Source organism: Melospiza georgiana, chromosome 4 (genome assembly GCF_028018845.1).
Source record: "Melospiza georgiana isolate bMelGeo1 chromosome 4, bMelGeo1.pri, whole genome shotgun sequence".
In the NCBI taxonomy this organism is placed as follows: Eukaryota; Metazoa; Chordata; class Aves; order Passeriformes; family Passerellidae; genus Melospiza; species Melospiza georgiana.
Genome location: NC_080433.1, coordinates 31,201,269 through 31,222,322, shown reverse-complemented (window position 1 = coordinate 31,222,322; position 21,054 = coordinate 31,201,269). Strand labels below are relative to the sequence as shown.

General features: G+C 39.2%; 1 protein-coding gene across 1 annotated transcript; it reads left to right on the top strand.

Moving 5' to 3' along the window:
* Window positions 1-7,352: 7,352 nt before the first annotated feature.
* Window positions 7,353-19,579, top strand: DMC1 (DNA meiotic recombinase 1). Its single transcript, XM_058022820.1, has 14 exons — window positions 7,353-7,436; window positions 9,080-9,167; window positions 9,789-9,833; window positions 12,035-12,181; window positions 12,484-12,566; window positions 13,170-13,222; window positions 14,097-14,138; window positions 15,338-15,410; window positions 16,045-16,136; window positions 16,644-16,717; window positions 16,808-16,922; window positions 17,751-17,811; window positions 18,342-18,458; window positions 18,902-19,579. Exons 2-14 carry the CDS (start codon window positions 9,111-9,113, stop codon window positions 18,969-18,971), a joined length of 1,029 nt encoding a protein of 342 aa, XP_057878803.1. The 5' UTR covers window positions 7,353-7,436; window positions 9,080-9,110; the 3' UTR covers window positions 18,972-19,579.
* Window positions 19,580-21,054: the final 1,475 nt, after the last annotated feature.

Genomic DNA, 21,054 nt, shown 5'->3' with positions numbered 1-21,054 from the left:
GGCAGTGTGGAAGTGGGATTGCTTTGCACATTTTAGTGTTGCTTTTTTGTCAGTTTTCCTCACAGGTCCTGCCCCTAAGCCAGTAAGGTCTATACCCATTACCACTTAAACCTTTTTGTCTTCCTGAGAAGAATGGGTGAGAAGATATTACTCGTCTCTTTGGAAGCAAGTCCCCTATCCTTTCAAATATACTTGAATTCCTCCTGAAGAGACACCCAGGAATGTCCTTCACCCAGACAATTCAGAATCCTGAGCTGATCTGCAGATGCTTTTACTTTAGAAAACATTCTTCAAGACCACTCAGTCATTTCTAACAAATGCCTGGGATGAAAGATGGTTGTTGTTCTCTTCGGCTTCTTCTCTCCAGTTTGGTTTTGCTGTATCAACAGCATGTGATAGCTGAGGCCGGGGTACTGTGGCTGGTCAGGTAGGAACATCTATCTCATGGCTGCAGTTCTGAATACTGAATAAAATTTTGAAATAAAATATTTGAGTGTCTTATAACTTCCTTCTTGTTTGATGCTCATTGCCCAAAGGACAGAGGTCATGTGTAAACTCTGGTCTCAGAAACTCTGACCTCTTCCTCTGTCTTGGATTGCCTGGCTGACTGTTAAAACAGGAAGTGTTGCCTTAATAATCCAGTGGAAGAACAACAGTGGAGGACAGACAAAATAGGAAGAAAGACAGCAGCAGAAAGTACTGGGGTATATTGAACCTCTGTGGGAGTTGTTAATGAGTAGGAGTTGTGCAGCAGCACAGAGTTTCAGAAACACAGATATGTTACTTATAATCACCAATTCAGCAAGAACATGAGAAGGAGAGATTAACAGCTTTTTTTTTTTCAGATATGGACAGAAAAGTGTTTAATAATGAACTCACTTGCAGTAAGACTGGTAAAGAAACCATGGTAATCCATGGAAAGGAGAACAATGGCTTAAAAAAGAATAATCAGGCTAATGAATCTCTGAAGTTTAAAGGTTTGAGATTGAAAAAAATTATTAGCCAGATCATTACTGAAAAATAAGACCCTATTGTAGCAAAATCAAGGAAGCAATATTTTAAAGCCAATTACAATTCCTAAGACCTTTAAATATTATTCTAATGTAAAAATAACTGTATGATGATGTACTCAATGCCTATCCAAGTTTTGAGGTTTGAAAAACAAACTGCTTATGATCTTTTGTGGCCAATAACCTGACAAGCATATGGAATACAAATGGAGCAAGATTGGGGTTTTTATCTATGGTTTACATACAAACTCAATTGGAAGCAGCAGGCAAAGCCAAGAGTAAAAAACTGGCCAAAGGAGGAGCATGTTAAGTTCTGCAGCATGGTTGGTTTAAAAGGAAAGCTGATACCAACTGAGAGGCTAAGATGGAAAACCTGAGCTTTTCCATACTGATAAGGAATGTGGAAAGACTGTTAAATTTATTAGTTTTTCAAGCAGAGGATCTTCAAAATTTGGTTGGTTTTTTAAATTTGGTTGGACATTTTAAGAAATGTCTCAAATACCAGTGCTGAATTTCTTCCAAACGTGAATTTAAAAATGTTTTTCCTGTAATACATCTTTTTTTTTATGTGACCAGTGAAATCTGCCACGACCTAGAAATTTAAATTTTTCTATCAGCTGCACTTTAAATACATTCTTCTTTCTGAATCATGCTAATGAAAATGTTGTCCTGAGTACAAAACAGAGCAGTGTACTCAAAGTTATTATTCACCCTACTTGACAACAGAAGCACTCAGCTTCTTTGAGCTGAAATGCATTAAAGGGGAGAAAAAGACATTCAATGAATTACGCTTTTTTCAGCTGTAACACTGAAAACTCTGCTGTCCTATGTTTGGTGCATAAAGCTGCTTTGCTTCATGTATTTTTCAGACTAATTTTCAGTGCTAATGTGTGAATAAGTTAAAGAAGCATTGACTCTTTTGGCCATAACAGTTAAGACAGTATTTGCAATACTTCCAACTTTGTTTGCATTAGGAGTCAGAATCTCTCTGTGAAGAATACACACACAGAGGCCTATGTTCTGCAGCACTGAAACATTTTCTTGTTTTAACTTCCTTTCTCATGAGTTATTGCAGTTAAATCAAGTTTTCTGACTCAGCTTCCTGCAACAAATCCTTGTTGCTTCTCTCTCACTTTTTATTAGGCACCAAAGTGTTCAGCCAGACAAACTCTACCCCCTGTATCTGCATTCAGTCCCAGAGAAATCCCTCTGTCTACAGGAATGGTCACAGTCCACCAAATGACCAAACTGATCCAACATCGTGCCAAGGCAGTCTTTCTCCCTCTCCCTCAACTCCCAGCTGCCTGATTCCATCTTTCCTGTTTTACTGTTCAGATAAGCACCAGAGGGAATGCAAATAGGAGAAAAGCAAATCTTAATGCTTTGCTGGGTTAAGGCTAAGCTCAGGCTCACTCTGAGAGCTGGAACATGGGACATCAGTGAGGGCAGTGCAGGAGCCTGGCCATGCTCTGTACTCTGAACAGGCCTCTGGTGCCAGGGACTGGCCATGTGATGTACTTCATTCCCTTAGGGCATGGCTTCCCATTTAATCTGTGAGCACAGGATTGGTTAGTCAGTTCTTCTGGTTTACTTAGCAAAATGAAGATATTCACCCATGGACTTTAACCAGGGCTGTCAGACTGAGCTTTGATTCAAATGCAAGCTTGTCAGAGGCATTGTCACCAAATCTGAAGACTGATAAGAGTTTCATATCAAATAAATTTTATTATTGCTTTCTTCATCCTACTTTTATCTGATCTTGGAGGTAATTCAAATGAACAAAGATATATGCAATTGCAATTACTACTCCCACTTAGCTACATATGTGGGCAGTCTTACTTCAAATTAGTCTGTTACTTCTGTTTATCATAAAGTTAATATTAAGCTGAAGTAGAACAAGGTGCAGTTATTCCAGAATAAAAATCTATGTATGTGGAGTTAGTAAAGAGCAGTTATTTTGGAATTTGCAGCAGCTGTTTAGAAAGCTCTCACAGATTAAAAAAAGACCTGCACTTCCCAAAGTATACATTTCATGATTCAGAGTAATATATTTTACCAACTGCATTTCGTTTTTTTTAATAGCGATTAAAATAGAGATTCTTTTTTTTTTTTCTTTGTGCAGAAACTGATAAACTGTAAAAGGTTGCAGCACCAGTTGCTCAAGCAGAAAGAAGTGTTAAAAATGAGAAATCTGCTTTAAAAAGAAATGTTTTTAAAATTATCGATTAGCATAAGTTAGAAATGTGCTCAAAGGGTTAGGGTAGTGGCTAGGGTGAGGTTTAGGGTTGAGAGAGTCAAAGAGCTTACAGCTCAAGGAACACGGGGGCTGGAAAAGGTGATCCTGGCAGGGCCTCAACTTTGCTGCACCTACACCTACCAGCACCACACTGCATCTGATTTTATGGCATGTAGTGGTTATTATGAATGTTACCTTTTTTTCTCTTTTCCTTTTTTCTCTTTGTTACTCCTAAATCCAGCTTCAGCTCAGCTTTTCTTTGGCTGCTCACTGGTGAGATGTTCACAGCCATCAGGCCAGCCCTGCCAAGCCTGTGCCTTGCCTGTTGCCTTTATATCCCTGTGTTCCTCAGCAAATCTCATGCTCCCATTCCTCAAGGCTCCATGCCTGCATTTCTCTGCATTGCATCACTGTGCTAGTCATAAGTCTCTTTTTCTACACAGAATAACTGTTTGTTACTTTTGTTTATATGAAATGATGGTTGTACCACACACAGATAAACAGAAGTAAAACAAATTAGCCACAGACCTGGTTAATTATGGAAACTGCTGTCACAGCTAACCAAGGAAAAGATGCAGAAGGGTCAAGAGAAGTTCAAAGCAAACAAACCTGACAAATCTCAGTCCTGAGGTCTTGCACATTCAGTACAAAGCTTATGGCAAATTACTGAGAGTGGCAATATCATATTCCAGGGTTGCATGTTTCAGCTGCAAAGGTCATGAGCAGGTAAGAGCAAGCTGCACACACTATGACATAATCCATCATGTTTGGGCATTTTTTTTTAACTGGTTATGCTGGCATTTTTTTCTCTTTTGGGGTAGAAGAAAGCATGCAAGAATTAAGTCTCTGTTACCTAAACTTTTAAAAGTAGAAGTTAGCTCAAATATTGCATATTTTTTACAGATAAAATTGCATGGCACAGTGAAGGGTAGTCAACAAGGGTAATGGCAAGGATAGGCAAGGACTGAAATTGTCTTGTCCTTTCTCAAAAGATAAAAGAAAATCCACAGCCTCCCCAGCCAAATGGTCATCAGAATCTGCTTTGAGATAGATAATCTCTTGAGGTATCTTTAAGTCCTATTGTTCTCTATTACTAGTTTGTATTTTTATCTTAAATAAAAAATTCCTTGTGCATTCTCAAAATAGGTTTTTTTTATCTCCTTTGTCTTTTTGATAGATCACATGTGATATACTGATGTATGTCTCCATAAATCCTCTAACTTGGTTTAGGTTTTGCAATGACTGCAAGTGGCCTTGTTGTTTCCAGTTTGCTTTTTAAAAAATATTTTTTATTTTATCGTGTCATTCTTAATTATATGTATAAAGAAATTCTAATTTCACAATCACCTATAAAAATAGTGAATCTTGTGGGGCTTGGACTGCCATAATTTACTGTGTTTGTACAGTTGACATACAGATTATTTATTTCTCATTTAGAAAAATATCCATTCCTGAATTCTCTAGTTGGTATTTTGATATTACTGTTACCTTCTTTTCCAGTCACATACAATCTGTCGTGTTCCTGACTTGACCTGACATCTCTTTAGTATCAGTGGGCACAGCCCTCCAATTCATCACTTCCTTCATAGTTGCAATGCTGCATTGTTGTCTAGACAGGACATCTTGATAGACAGAAGGGAGGTCTCTAATCCTATAATATATCCTTAGTGATTAACTCAAAATAAATTAGAGGTAGCAAAATCTACCTTTTAATGTGTCTTTTTAATGCAGGATCACTCCCAATACTGTAGCATTGAATGCTTTTGTCAAGGCTTAGCCTAAGGATCTCAAGACTAGGACGGAGACATAACTCAGTCCCCCAGTACTGTCTCTATTCTTCCCACTGATTCAATTTTAACAACAGAGCTCTCCTGTTACTTCAGTCTGAATTTCAAAGCTTGGCTGATCTGATATTTTGCCACTCCTACCCTGAGACCCATTGTATGCACAGAGCTTTTGCAGCTCATCTTAGCTCTGACCAGAGACGGAAAACAAAACCCCAACAACAACAAAACTCCTCATGGTTTCCCTATTGCAACTATGGATGAAGTTTGTGAGGATGAAAAGAAAAAATCAGCCGGATACTTAATATTTTAAGGTAATGGTTTGACTTGGTGCTTGTCCAAACAGGTACAAGATCTTGAGTGAGAGGAAATGCATATCACAGGGGTGTGTCTCATTCCAGTACGTCCCTCGAGGATGGAGACGCATTGGTCAGCAGCAGAACCTGCAAAATGGAAGAAGATGGAGGGATGCATCTACAGTATGGGCTCAATTAGTGTACAACACCAGGTGTAAGTCAAATGAGTAATTAATGATCACACAACGTTTTGAAGGTGCAGAATGTAATTTATTGCCCAAAGTAGCTCTTTGGAGTGGGAAATGGTCTTTAGATTCTGTGCATTCATTGACCTTTCTGAGAACCATTTTACAAACTAAAAGGATAATGAAGGGAAGGCTGTTTACAGAGTGAGGTATTTTCTGCTGCAGAGCCACTCAGCAGCACCAGAAGGGTCATCCTCTTCATTCTGTTCTGGAATAAAAATGTACTTTGTGAAGGAATTCACCTTTAAAGGGCTGTCTGCCTAAGTGCTCTTCTGGAATAACTCTTGTGGAATAATGTGGTTTTCAAAAGCTGTGCCAGCCGCCTCCTCTGTACAGACAAAGCCTTGGGCTTCTAGGATTGGACTTCTTGGTACTTAGAGAAATTGATCAATGTTTCAAATGGAGACCCTGCGAGCACTCCTGTGGTGTGCTGATGATGGCGCAGGGCCCTGGGTTTCGTTGCTTGTTTTCTGACTTGGCTAAGAAATGGCTTGGGAAAGGTGCCCTTAACCTCCCCCAGGCAGAGGGTGGGGAAGTTTTCACAAGCCCCTTGGAACAGGCTGAGATGCTGCTCCAATCCCTTCTGCCATTCCAAGCCCACACAAGGGGCAACCAGGAACTCCTGCTGCTCGCAGGAGATGCGATGTCTCCTGGACATGCAGTCCCGTACCAACTGTGCCACCAGAGGCGAGCTAAAACGGGCGATTGCTTTCCAAATACTGCCTCCAAGAAGCCTGCAGATGTCTCACACAAGTGTTCATATCCTAAAAAGCACCTTTTCCATCCTTTTAAAATGGCAGATTAAGTCATGTATATGACTCAGACTCATTTTCTTGTCCTGTGACTCCAGGCAAGTCACTTCTCTTCCAGCTCCCTGACAGGTTTTGGCCATCCAATCCAAAACCGCCGTGTGTGCCCTTGCTGAGGAAGATGCGTGAGCGGCACCCTGGAAAAACAAAAGGCAGAGCTGCGTTGAGCTAAATGCCTTCCAAACCAACGCGGTGTTAACTAATGCTGCCTTTCCCAGCTGTGGAGTGAGGGCAATGCGATATTCCGGACAGACAGCGATTACAGTAGCCGATAAACCACGGGTGATGGACTCACTGAAGACGGAAACTGAGGCGTCTTTCAGCGCGGGGCGGGTGAGGGAAGGGCCCGCGCCCCCTCATGGCGCCCCAGGGCCCCGCCCCGCGCCGCCGGCGGGAAAGCGGCCGGGCCGTGCCCTCAGGAGGAGGGAGGCAGGCGGCCGTGGCGGGCTCGGCGCCTCCGCCCCGGGTACTGCCCCCACCTTCTCCCCGGGAGCTGCCCGGGCATGAGCTGGGGATTTAATTACTGTTCTAATTTTGATGGGGAATTACGGTGCTTTGCGGGGGGAGGGAGATTCAGGAGTCCCTCGCCCTTTGGGAACAGAAATGTACATCTCATGAGGAGGCAGCTGGCAAAGAAAAGCCGAATAAATCTGTGTGTTGGCGATTAATCAGTTATTTTCCTCTGAGGCAACAGATGTGAGGTCGCGCCGTGAGGTTCCTTGGGGCAGGTCGGATCGGCCCCGGCCCGGGGAGCCGAGCTGTGCCGCCACTTTCTGCCAGCCCAAGGCCAGGGAGAATTGCGGGGTCCCTGTCACGCCAGCAGGCTCGAAGGACACCGCGGTATCCTGGTCTTGCTCACCTGCCCTCGGGTACTTGAGGTGGCACAAGACTGTTGGTGGTTTTTCATGGATTTGCTCTGTTGTCTCAGACTTTCACCCTTTTATCTGCTTCACTGCAGGCAGTGGTGACTGGAATCCTTCAGGTGTGCCAACACACACCAGCAGCAGGACAACACTAAGCAGGAGGATTTTTTTCGTACCTAAAGCTTTTAATAGGGTGAGGTATAATTTCTCTATTTTCCCTAATAGCCTGCAGGAAGGCGCAGGTCTGGGTCTGCCTGCGTCTGCTGTGCAATGCCAAATGCCTAAGGATGGGGAGTAGAACAATCCCATAACCTGCTCAGTGGTGGTTGAAAGGCAGAATTATGTGCATTTTGTGAGGATGTTTCTAATGAAGAAGGAGATTGTAATATAGTTTTAATGCCTCTTGCACTACTTGTTTTTCTTCCTTCTGTATTTGAAGCTAGGGAATTTTTCAAATCTCCCAAAGTATCTTTTAATTAGTGTTTTGCTGTAATTATGCGAGGGCATGATTTGTCACTCCATAATTGTCAGAGTTCTGAAACAGAAATTAAATATACCATGACACTATCAGAAACAACTGATTTTATAAGAATGTTTCCATTAAATGCTAACAGAATAAGATAATTCTGAAATTCTGATATCCTGTTCCTTTCTTACCCAGCCTCTATGTACACAAGATTCTTGCAAGCAAATTAGTATTTACAAGCTGAAAAAAAGGCCTTTTGCAGATATTTAGCCTAAACTATCCCAACCTTTGTTAGACATAGCCCATCTTATAGTTTGTGGATTTTGTTAACAAATGAGCAAATAAGTATATGCACACATTTTGATGTGGTGGTCTACAAAACTTTTGATCATCCAGAGATAGAACACCAAGTGTAAGCTCACAATTTAAACAGAAGCAATTTAACCCATTTACAAAGCCACAAAAATGATAGAGTAGTTTGGTTATAAGACCATGTTTCTAAGAAACTACTTTGCATTCACTATTCTTGGGTTCATAAAATTTAAGGAGGTCACACTTTGCTCATTTAACCATGGCGTCACTAAGTGCCTATTCCAGTTCTCGGCCTTGCTTATAGCAAGTCACATAGAGAGGGTAGTGAAGCTGTGCTGGAGTGCAGACATGGCAAGTCAACCATGAAAAAACATGAAATGAGCTCTCTGTATATAGGTTTTCACAATAAAAGTTCCAGGTTTTTATTACCCTTCTTTTGTTCTCTCCATGCAAACATACTCCTTACAGCCATTACCTGCACGTGTTCAGCATTTATTGGTCATTTTGAACCTCAGCAAGAACTTCAAAACAAATACAGCTTTAAAAATCTGCTCTCAAGATACATCACTAAGAAGTTGTAGCCTTCTCAGCACTGTTTTGTGTGTTTTCGGGATAAAGATGGAGAGGCTGAGCTGTTGCATTGCCTTTCCATTGCCTGTTCTGTCTGCAACTATGCTGACTTTTGTTATAAAAACACAGACTGCCTTTAGCATTCTTACCAGAATAAATTCCACTAGTGCTAATTCATTTTAAATGTTCCCACCTCCAAAACTCATCTCTGACCCAAGATTCTCACAAGGGAATGAGATCTCTTTTCCTAATACCTATGAAGCCCTTTCTAGCCAAACTGGTTTGGCTAGAATGTAAAGCCATAGATTTTCTCCTTTTGGCCTGGTAGGTCAGATAATGAAGAGTTGGAAGCAGAATCCAAATTTAAATCCATATATGATGTCATACTGACATGTTTCTGTAGTTCAAGGACTTCTTAAAAGTCTTTTTACAGACATTTACTCATTTATTGCCTCCTCATGACTCTCTTTGTTTGCATTTCCCACTAGTGATCAATACTTTATTGCATGCTCTTTCACGATGAAGGCCATGGAGGATCAAGTAGTCCAAGAAGAACCAGGATACCAGGATGATGAGGTAAATTTGTTATCGATTGAAAACTATATGCAGCAGATGTTCAAAGGTATTTTGAGAGTCTTAAGAAACCCATGGAGGGACAGGAGGTCCCCAAAAAACATCAGGGAGTTCAATGCATTTAAAATTTTGTTCCAGTCTACTACCAAGAAAATCTCATTCCCCATGTCCCTGTACAGCCTGGCTTTTCAAGTAATCTTCATTAACCTTTCAAAAGCTGTGCACGGTTTTTAATGGGATTATCATTATTTCATCATATTTTACACTTCTATATTAAATCCAAGGGGACTATAAGTTAATTTTCTGCTTCTGAAGAATGATCATCAGCACTAAAAGTGTGAGAAATTATGGTAGAAAAGCTTCAATTATGATGGTGCTAACACAAGTTTTATTAGCACAGCAGAAGATTAATTGCCTGTGAAGATACACTTTATGGAGAAGATGATAGCAAACATGTAGGCCTTTTTGGCTCACTATGGCTTTGCTTATTTCAGTTGTCCAACAAGTTATGTATTATTTGTGAAAAGTCAATAAATGTTTACAAATCTGAAACAGTCATGTATTGAGAGAGATGTAATAACAAGAAAAAGCAACACCTATTTTTTTTTCTGCTATTTTGTTTAGGAGTCCTTTTTTCAGGATATTGACCTGCTGCAGAAGCATGGAATTGTAAGTATTAGCAATCACTTGATCACACAGAATTGTCCCTCAAAAGCTACTGTAAGATTGTTTCCAAAATTGTATACACATTGATGCAAATAACTGAAATTCCTCCTTGCAGTAAGTTCTAACTCAGTGGAGACAAATTTTGCCTTTGGTGATAAGACAGATTTTTAGAAAATCTCATTCACATCGGATTCCTAAATAAAGTGTCAAGATACTCAAAGTATTTAGCACCTAGCACTCTTGAAAAACCAACTGCTTGCTAATTTATTTGAAAACTGTGTGATAGATTATTTCCTGTTCCTGCCAATCTTTGTAATTACTCCTGCATTTTTGGTGCCTGTGAAATTACACTGTGACAATTGTTACTATACTATTTTCAGCATGCTAGCACAGGGGGTAGAGTAGGAGTGTGGAAAATATTAGTAGCTAGAGAAATAAGTGGTTAGTTTTCTTCATCAAATGTGAATTTCTATCATTGCTACCATCATCACATAAACATCACCTGTTTATTTTAATTGCAGTTATTATATGTTTATCTAGGAGACTGGCTCATAGATTGGAATCCTGTTATAATCAGAGTTATAGAAGCAGAATAAAAAGTTGGATTTGTGTGAAGTAATGTGAGATTTAATAAAAGTGACTACAGACAGATAAAGATGGGAAGGACGTATCACAGTGACTCATCATTAGTCAGCACTGCAGTTACTGTGCTGACCATGTCAGCAGAGCAATTGTTGGCAATTTTTTTAATTAGCAGTTCATTTTTAAAGATAGTTCTGAAGAAGGATCACATGGTTGGGAGCTCCAACTACGGGTCAACATAGGAAAAATAAACAAATTATTGCTTAAAAAATGTAGCAAGTTGATCAAAGAGTGTGACCTGAGCTGGAAGGGAGCTGTACTATCCTATCAGTAGGAAACAAGGCATGCCATTCACTGAAGGATACAAATGGATGAAAGTTGGAAAACTAAGAATAACGACTTAGGCTATTCTGCTGGGGTTGTAACGGTTTTCTGCTCCTATCCATCAATTTTTTTTCTTTCTTGCAAGTTGTTATTCCCACACCTCAGAGGAAGTTTTTGGTCTCAGCTGTGCCACCTAAAAACTTTGTGCAAACATAGGATGACTGCTATATGTTAAATTCATTTACCTGGAGAAACAATTTTTGTGGGTTTAGAATTTTTTTTCAAGGAGTAGAAAGAAAAATATTTACTGGATATGCCAGTGTGCCCAGAAAGAGAATCAGAATTAGAACAACTGAGAGTGTGATTTGGTGATCCAAAGTGTTTGGTAGGATTTAAGGTGCTGTTACCCCTCAGCCTCTGCGGAGTGTCACACACGTATCACAGGATGAGAAATAAGCTTTGAAATAAACATGACTAATTTCTCACACAACCCCTCCTCCCTTCTTATGCTCAATGTACCCACACACTCTAAATAAAGAGATTATATGTCCAGTTCATAGGTTTTTTTCAAAGAAAAATCTTGAACAGAAACGGCAAATTGATGTATTATCCCACACCTTTCCCATAGTATGTTTTCTCGTGAGTAATCTGTTCTCGCTTTTACATTTCCAGTGATGTCAGAGTCATAAAATGAGGTGAGGGAAGGTAAAATATGTCAGTAGGGTGCTGTCTGAAGTTGTGCTCTTCCCAATTTATGAAAAAGGAGTAGCTCAGTGCAGCCCAAAGTGTCCCTCAGATCTGCAGGACACGTGTTTTAAACTGGACATGCTGAAACAGCACAGCAGTTAGACTTTCCAGTGATCCTTGTGAATCGGCTCCCAACCCTCCACCACCAGATTATCTGGTTTACAGATTATCTGTGCTGAGGGACCAGGGACAGACTGTGTTATAGGGTGTCCAAGGTCCACACTATCTGAAATAATTCTGTACTCTTTCTTTACTATCAGCATTGATCTAGAAAAACTGACACTGAAAGGGCAGGAGTAAATACCCAGACATCTTTCTCTCAAAACCACCAGAAGCTGCTCTCTGCACCATGATCCCTCACACGAATGTTACTCAAAATTTAGTTTTTTTGGTGTCACAAACTACACAATGAAGAGTTTACTGTAAATCTGTTTCTTTCCTGGCGAAAACACAGGCATATGAACATAAACTTAAAATATTTCGCTAAGGTTTATTTCACCTTCTAGTTGTTAACTGTCCTGAGTACTCACAGAAGGGAAATCTCTTTGCAGAATGTAGCAGATATTAAAAAGCTGAAAGCAGTTGGGATTTGCACAATCAAAGGAATCCAGATGACCACAAGAAGGGCACTGTGCAACGTGAAGGGGCTCTCAGAGGCCAAAGTGGACAAGATTAAAGAAGCTGCAAACAAGCTTGTTGTAAGCCAGTCACTTTCCTGAGAGTTTGAACTTATGCTGGCCTCTCCAAAATGCTGTCCAAGATTTCTCTTAGCAGATTTCCCACTGCATCATCAAAATAATTTTGAAAATTATTCTGCCTGTTACTCTAAAGCATAATACTTTATACTCCACAACAACCAGACGAATGCTGTGGTGTTTTTTATACCCAACCCACAGGCATGAGGCTAGGGGGAGAAGAAGATATTTGGGTGGGATATTGCACTTTTAACTTCAGGTTAAAGCTAAAATAAACCTCTCATGTTCTCTTTGGTCTTCCCTAGGAACCAGGCTTCCTCACTGCCTTTGAGTACAGTGAAAAACGGAAGATGGTATTTCATATTTCCACTGGCAGCCAAGAATTTGAGTAAGCTTATCTTTTATATTCTTCCTTCATCCAAATGTTCCCAATAATCATCTTAATTGTCTCTAATGAGATACAGAAATATAAGGGAATAAATACTCAGCTAGGACACATAGATTCCCCTTGCATTTGGAGTTAGTGCTGCCTTAAAGAAGTCTACATCAGTAAGCACCAAAACCAACTCCTTTTATGAGAGGAAACTGGGCTTTGTACAGTCACTGTAAATAAATATTTGGCATCTAGAAATCTTGACTGTATAATTTTTTTTGCCTATCAAAATAATCTGCAGGTTTGAGGTCAAAATTGCAAGTTTTCAAGTCCTCCCTTGAGATATTTTCATGGAATGTTATTTTCAAATATTATTTTCAATATTATTTTCTCTTCTTTCTTTCCAGTAATAGTTTGTATAGATCTTTCCTTGCACACAAAAAGGGAGGTAAAGACAGAGTTAATTTTTTATGAATCAATGATCATTTAGTACCCTGCACTTAATGCATCAAGTGAGGGGCTTTGGGGCAGAAATTACTTTCCTTAAAGTAGTAAAAATGTCTCTGTTTTATTTTCCTCTTGTAATTTTTTTTGATCATAACCTCTCCCTTTCTGTAGTAAGCTTCTGGGTGGTGGAATTGAAAGCATGGCAATCACTGAGGCCTTTGGAGGTGAGAGAACCACATTAAATGAATATTACCAAACAAAGAATTGCAACTTAATTTGGATTTTAATTCATCTTGGATTACTTCTATCAAGTTTACCCCATTGTAGTTATAAAGATGAGTATCTGCATGTGTGCAAGAAGAAATAATCCACTTTATGTTTTCCCATTTTTCCCCTTCATTTGCTTGCAGACTAAGTTTGAGCTGAGTAATCATTACTGGGCATGCTGATTCAGCACAACATAGCATGACTAAGACTATTACTAACATGCCAGAGTTCTCCCTGATAAAGTGTAACAAAATTGCCACAAAAGGTATTTTAGTCATGCACACTTAAGGTACACTGCACTTTATATAGATTTTGAAATTACAATTAAGCTACTGTTAAAGTACACCTAATTAGTTGGTGCTTGACACTTCAGCAACAAGAGTTCATAAAACAAAGTACTCTTTCCTTTAGAAGACATAAAATGGGGGCTCATGTGTTTTGTAGAATGAGATTAACAAACTTGTAAGCTTCTTCTTGATCATTTTACTGGAAATGAAACTGGGCTAGGTTAATGGAATCAACCATTTCTTTCCCACCCCGCCCCCCCCATTATCACTTTTCCACAGGTGCCATATGGTTTTAACTTCCACACACAAGAGAATGACTTCAGCAGTCAAGCACGATCAAATTAAAGCATTTCAGATTTTGCTTTTCATGTAACACATTTCTCCTGCACAGAATGTGATTTAGAAATTGAGGTTAAATGATTTTAACAGGTAGAGATTGAGGTGAATTTTGTAAGTAAGAGTTTCTAACTGCAGTAATTCCTGAATCTGTCAAACTTGGAGAAAGAAACCCTGACTCTTTTTTCCTCTTCTCTTTATTTAACAGAGTTCCGGACAGGCAAAACCCAGCTATCTCACACTCTTTGTGGTAGGTATAACACCTTAAAATAGAATGATGTTTCTTCTCAGTGAATCCATTGTTTACCACTGTATCAGAATTAAACACGTAGAGAAAAGTCAGCATCTTTTATTTTTACAAATACAGTTAAACAGACCTTGGTGACTCTTACCTCCATAAACTGTGTTTGAGTAGAGAATTCATACAAGTTGTTACTTTTTAATACTGCCCACATCCATGAAGGTTTTGTCACAAGGAGAGGAAGTTAATAGGCTGTCTTAGATAAACCAATGAAACACACCATCTGGAAAAGCAGAGCACAAATGTGTGTCACATGTAGATGGGGCATTGCTCAGAAAAGGGCAGAGGCAAATTTTTTTTCCTCAGCAATTCTTTGACTGTCCTGGTTTCAAGAGGTTTTGCTGAATATGACATTCTGAAAGGGCACTAAAAGGGTACTACTGGCTGTCAGTGACTGGATAAACAGACTTTGGCAGCCACCATATTTGGGCAGTGCCAAAAACAGCAGGACGCTGATTTCCCAGAGATATCTCTCAATGTGTAAACAGAAGTAAACAGTAACTTATATAACTGTTAATGCTGCTGGAATTACCAGACACTGGGTAGGCAATTTCTATTAAATTAACCCCCTATATTCTAAAGTGAAATATGGCATGTTCTGGAAAAACAAGGCCTCTTCTGGTTAGTACAGTGTAATGGTCAGCAGAGTCATACCCTTTTGCATGAATGATTACAACTGGATTGAGTATTTTAGCTTATGCACTCCAAAGAGACTAAATCCACAATCAGCAACTATTTGCATATCAGGAAAAATTTATATCCAAAGAATTTTTGATCATAGGAGCTACAGCTGGAAAAAGTGCCTACTAAGTCACTAGAATTAATTTGGGCAGAGGATTAAGAGGAGACTTTGTGTGTAAGAACTCAATAATAATATCCCTAAAATACACAGATTTAGTGATGATACTGAGTAAAACAGTTTTGACACCATTAATTAAATCTCATCCGATCTGCATTCAAGAAAAGTGGGTTGAGCTTATTCTCAAGATGGCAGTAAGACAAGATACTCCTGATTTTCACATTGATTAAAACTGACAGTTCTTTGTGATATGGATAAACAGTTGTATTTTATTTAAAAAATAATGATAGATGGAGTAAGAAAATATTTTTCCTGCTTTTTCATTTTAATCTTGTATGCTTCTCTGTAGTGACAGCTCAACTCCCAGGACCAAATGGCTACACAGGTGGAAAGATTATCTTCATTGATACTGAAAACACTTTGTATCTTTTTGACTGTTAAAAGCTACAGGTGTGATGAACTGGAAAGTTAATGCATTTTAATTAGTCATAAGGAAGCTTCATACATGTAAAACCTAAGGGGCACAGAAATCGTGGAGAGCACAGAGTGTAGTGGCCCACAAGGAAGTGTTTTTCTTTTGTCATTTGATGTAATCCAACCTGAAAAAATTAGTTAGGACTTGGATTTTATTTTAACTGGGGTTTTTTTTGTTTGTTTGTTTTTGGGGGTTTTGTGTTTTTGCGATCTAGTAGGCCTCCTACAGGTTATAGCAGCTTTTCTCTTCAAGATAAATTTATCTAAGTACTAAACACTATTTTTAACACTTCACATTTGCAGTAGACTGTGTATAAACAGGTTTTGCTAAATTCCTAGAGCACAGATATCCATATGTCAACCCCCTCACCTCAAACCCTAAACACAAAACAATTACCATCGTGAGCCCTAAACTATCTTTAGGGTACGTGGGACAGCCTGAAGACAAAAAGTCAGTCTTCTCTAGGACTAAAATAAATATTCTTCTTTTTTTTCCCCCCATAGTCCTATTTTGGAATGGAGTTTATTATTTTCAGAGCATGGTTTGCACTAGGAGAAACCCTTAACTCTGACTCATGCCAGCCGACCGGATCGCCTGCGTGACATTGCGGATCGCTTCAATGTGGACCACGAGGCAGTGCTTGACAACGTGCTCTATGCACGTGCATATACCAGTAAGACCATTTCTGCAATTGGCATGATAGCTAGGCTTTTCTCCTCTCAGTTTTTTATCTCTCTCTTTCCATTTTAATAGTTCTCAGTTTATTAACACTTCTCAGTTTACTAACAGCTCAACACACTCTCTATCACAAGATACCGCTTTAAAACTTCAAGAAATTTTGAAATAAGACTTCTTCAAGAATGCAATATAAACATAAATGATTAAAACATGTTCTGTGTGTCATTTAATTCAAATTAAATTAAAATGTATATATTAATTTTCAGTTCTTAACAAAAAGTTGTCTTCATGCAGAGTGAAGATTTTCACAAAGAAGTTTTGTGAGATGGGTGAGAAAAAACTGGAACCTGCTAAGTAGATTGTTACTGGGCACTGGATTTAAAACTGCTGGCAATGAACAAATAACCAGTGCAGACATTTAAAGTGGAATTTGAAGTTCAGGCTTTTGTTCTTTCTGAGTTCTTTCTGGTCCTAATTTCTCTTGGTAACTGCTTCCCACTAGGTGAGCATCAGATGGAATTGCTTGACTATGTAGCAGCCAAGTTCCATGAGGAAGCTGGTATCTTCAAGTTATTGGTACAAGACTTCTGTATGCTTACTGTTCTCAGAATAAGTGTTCCTGTTTTCTTTCACTATATTTACTTACCCAGCATGATTACAATGCAGATCATTGACTCCATAATGGCACTTTTCCGTGTGGATTTCAGTGGTCGCGGAGAGTTGGCTGAACGACAACAGAAACTGGCTCAGATGTTGTCAAGGCTCCAAAAAATATCAGAAGGTATGGGAAACATGGCAAGATTTGGAAAACATGGGCTGGAGTCACTACCAGTAGCTGTTGGTAGCACAACCACTTAGTAGTCCAGGTGTATTATCAATCAGGCTCTAGCCCAGGGATCTTTCCTCACTTTACACCTCTGTCAGTTACCAAAAAGAGCAAACTGAATATATTATTTCAAGATGACAGATTGAGAAAACTTATGGACTTTCCAACATGTAGAGTTTTTCTAGAAATACTGTCAGGTCCTAAATGAGATAATAAGTTGTCGAACTGGACAAATACTCGGTAATTGTTTTCCCCAAATTTCAACAAAAGAAAGACAGAGAAAGGAGGATGAAGGCATAGAGAATTAAAAAGCCATGCCTCTTGCCACTTTCTCAGTACTTTGCAATGCTTTGAGGGATGATGACAGGATGAATGGAGTTCTTGAGTTCTTTCTCTTTGGAATGTCTCAGAAATGTTGATGAGGAATGAATAAATGCTTTTTTCCTGAAGTGAAAAAAAAAAAAAAAAAAGCAAACAGAGAAAGGGAAGGAGAGGGAACTTAGGGCAGGGAGCCAACAGAGAATAGATGGGAACTGAGAAAGACTTGTTCACTGGAATTGTGAAAAGGACTCATTTTTCGTGTACAACAGCTGAAGCCATGCAAGAGCAAATCTAGGCTGTGTCCTGATTAACTGCAGCCATCAGTCATAAAGAATATTTTCTTCTCATTCATTTGAAATTTGAAATGCTTCAGCAGAAACCTTGCTTTTACCATGGACGAGAGAATATTTTGGAACTCTAATTGGAAGAAGTCTACCTTCTTTGCAATGTCTTCTCTTGCAGAATATAATGTGGCTGTGTTTGTGACCAACCAGATGACTGCTGACCCAGGAGCAACTATGACGTAAGATACTTCTTCTCTCTCTTTTAAAAAAATTCCTTTATTTTGTATTATGTACTTAACAGAAATGAGAACTGAGATTGTGAGGTGCAAGAGGCACTGAAATGAAAGATCAGATTGGTCACTGTTGCCTGTGGTATTAGGAATTCCTACATAAATTATCTCTGGAAGTTTCTCTGTTTTTGGAATGAGCTTTTTTATGTTTATCTGCTGCCTGCTGTGGTGGTGTGATTTTACCGTGACTTAAACAAAGAAAATGAGCTATAAAAATATTGAAAAGGCACCACATTTTCCTCTGGAGCAGCTTATATGTGATATTTAAGGTGTGTATTTCTTGAGCCTCTTGAATTTAATGGCAGGAAAATGATGCCAGCATTGAACATTTGAGACAAGTGTGCAAAAGTCGGGTTTCTAAGGTATTTCCCTATTGATTATTTGTTACTGAGTTGAATAGGGCTCAGTCTGACAGTTAATCACAGTATTAACCTCTGGAATTTGCACAGTGAATCACCACAATTTTCTTGCTAATTCAGCTTTCAGGCAGACCCAAAAAAGCCCATCGGGGGCCACATCCTTGCTCATGCTTCAACTACCAGGATCAGTCTGAGGAAAGGGAGAGGGGAGCTGCGTATTGCAAAGATCTACGACAGGTAAACAGGAGGGAAGGTGACAAATTTCAAGGTATTGAAACTTTCTGGATGGTACACTGGGAGAAAATCTGAAAGAACAAACTAATTAACAGATTAAACGACTAATTAAAGTTGTCTTGCACATTGCATACATTAAATAACATAATCTTTCATCATAAATCCTACTAGATGCTCAGCTCTTAATGAAAACCATCAAGTACTTTGGTAGGACCGGTGGTCCTTTGGCAGGAAAATTCTGGACATGTTAAATTCCTAAGTTTTCCTGACACAATAATTTCACATTTTCTGATCCTGATGATATCAATCACGTTCTACAGTTTGCACATAGGTATAAAGGCACTGAGGTATTCCAGGTTGCTCACACCCACAACATTTTGGAGACTGTTTCACAACTGCATTTTACATGGAGAAACCCACAAGTTTCTTGTTTCTTTTTCTCCCAGCCCTGAGATGCCTGAAAATGAAGCCACATTTGCAATAACTGCTGGAGGGATTGGGGATGCCAAAGAATAGATAAATAAATGATGTAAATGTACAGCTAAAAAACAGCTGGGCAGTTGGGATGAAGATTTGTGAAAGGTCGAGAACTACCTGGCTGCATTTGTAGCTTTTGGAAGATATTTAAGATATTTTGGGAGAAAATAGGATGGACTTTGTACAGTTCAGTTTTACTGAACTAAAATTTTGGTCATTTAGGATTTTTGTTTTTCAATAGAACTTTTAGCACACAAACATTTAAGCCATTAGATTGTGAATTGTTCTTAGAATCCTTTTCCTATCTTTTGTGAAAATCAAACCTGTCCTTTCACATGGGAGTGAATATACTCTTTCTTAATTTATTTCAAAGAGAGTGTCTAAGTGGTAGAATTTAACAGTGTGAAATGCAACAGAACTGGAATAAACTCAGTTATAAAATTGATATATATAGATGGAAAAGGCAGTGGGAGGAACAACAGCTCAAGAACTTGACGGATTTTCATGTACTGTAGAGGAACAAGTAGTTTTAAGAATACGTTTTTAAACATTTTTATCTTGACTAGATAATGTTCATGTTTTTATTTAGCATTTTCTACTTTTTGGACAGAATGTTTGAAACCTGTTCTTATTAAAGTTAAAAATAAAGACTGTGAATTAGAACAGAAGCCTGACTATGTTTGGGTGCTTTGAATAAAACTCCCCTCTCAAAAAATCTCATTGATCTTTCATGAGAAAAATAATCTGGGTGCAACCCAATACCTTAAAACCTTTTTTCTAGTTCTCTAAAGAAACAAACTTGATATAATTGACTTGTCATTCTTCCAGTATAAGTAAGACTATTAAATATTACTTTAAGTAATATTAAATATTGTTACTATAAAAAAAAATAAAACAAATCCTGAGGCTAGATAGGAGGGGCTGGCACCAGCACTTATACCAAGGAAAAGGCACTTAGGATTTAGCTTGCTGAGGGAGCAGTCAGCACAGGCACAGCTCTGAACTAGCAGGAGGTGTAAGTCACAGGGGGCAAAAGAAGAAGCTGGGAATAAAGACAGAAACAGGGCATTGCGGCCAAAATAACAGTTCCTTTTACAATATCTCCAATGCTCATTGAATTGCTTGTTTTAAATAAATTAAACAATACATACACACACATGGATATAATGGAGAAGTCCTACTTTGTCCTCTGGTAATTACAATGAGTCTAATTTTGGGATCTGGTCGAAGAACTCGTCTTCACTGGAAAAAGAATTTTTTTGTTTAGGTTACCAAATGCATGTAAGATAACATCAAATAAAAAGGCAGCAATGACCAGAAATTCATGGAAGAGAAGCTTGACATTTTAGCCAGGCTTGTCCTTGTGACAGACCTAGAGGGCTTGCCTTCTTTAAGTGGTTTCTTAACAGATAATTGATATTTTTCCTGAAGTAAAGCACTATTTTTCACAGTGGAGAAAAGACTAGAGAGCTGAAGGCTGGGAAGCCGGTTCATCTGAGAGAGCCAGGAATGGATCAGCCATTGTCATTTAATGCACTGTCCAGTCCTTTGCACGTGCCAGGCTTTCCCACACTTGGCATTTGTATCCAGTGGCCAAGTACCCAGTGCCAGTGAGAGTTTGCAGTGTCACTTGACTCCCTGCCACCCACTTGAAAGACCCAGGTTTCTTACAGAAACATTCTTCCATTTTATTTTAAGCACTCGGATTGCTTTTTGCTTTCTCACACATGTGATACATACATACATATATATATGTATGTGTGTGTGTGTGTGTGTGTGTGTATATATATAGCATGTGAAGCTAAAATGGTAATTTGCATGTTGTTCTAGGCTGGTATTTTTATCCAAGGGCCAGAAAGTAAAGGAGACCCGCTTTCCCTTCTGCCAGTATAACCAGTGTTTGATAACCTGACAGCCCAGAAATTACTGCTGATAGCGATAACACGGTGTGGGCCAGGGCTGTGTTTGGCTGGTCTAACCCCACCATCCACGGGACACGGCTCTTTGTGCCAGGACACACTGACCTGGCAACAGCACATACACGGCACGAAAGGATTTATAGTCTGTGCCACGCAATCCCCTCGTGGATGATTCTGCCTTTCAGCGGGGAGTCTCTAGCTCG

Coding starts and splice junctions, on each gene's coding strand:
- DMC1 (XM_058022820.1), top strand. CDS start 9,111: ATGAAGGCCATGGAGGATCAAGTAGTCCAAGAAGAACCAGGATACCAG. Junction 9,834..12,034: donor TGCTGCAGAAGCATGGAATT/GTAAGTATTAGC, acceptor ATCTCTTTGCAG/AATGTAGCAGATATTAAAAA. Junction 16,923..17,750: donor GCTCCAAAAAATATCAGAAG/GTATGGGAAACA, acceptor CTTCTCTTGCAG/AATATAATGTGGCTGTGTTT.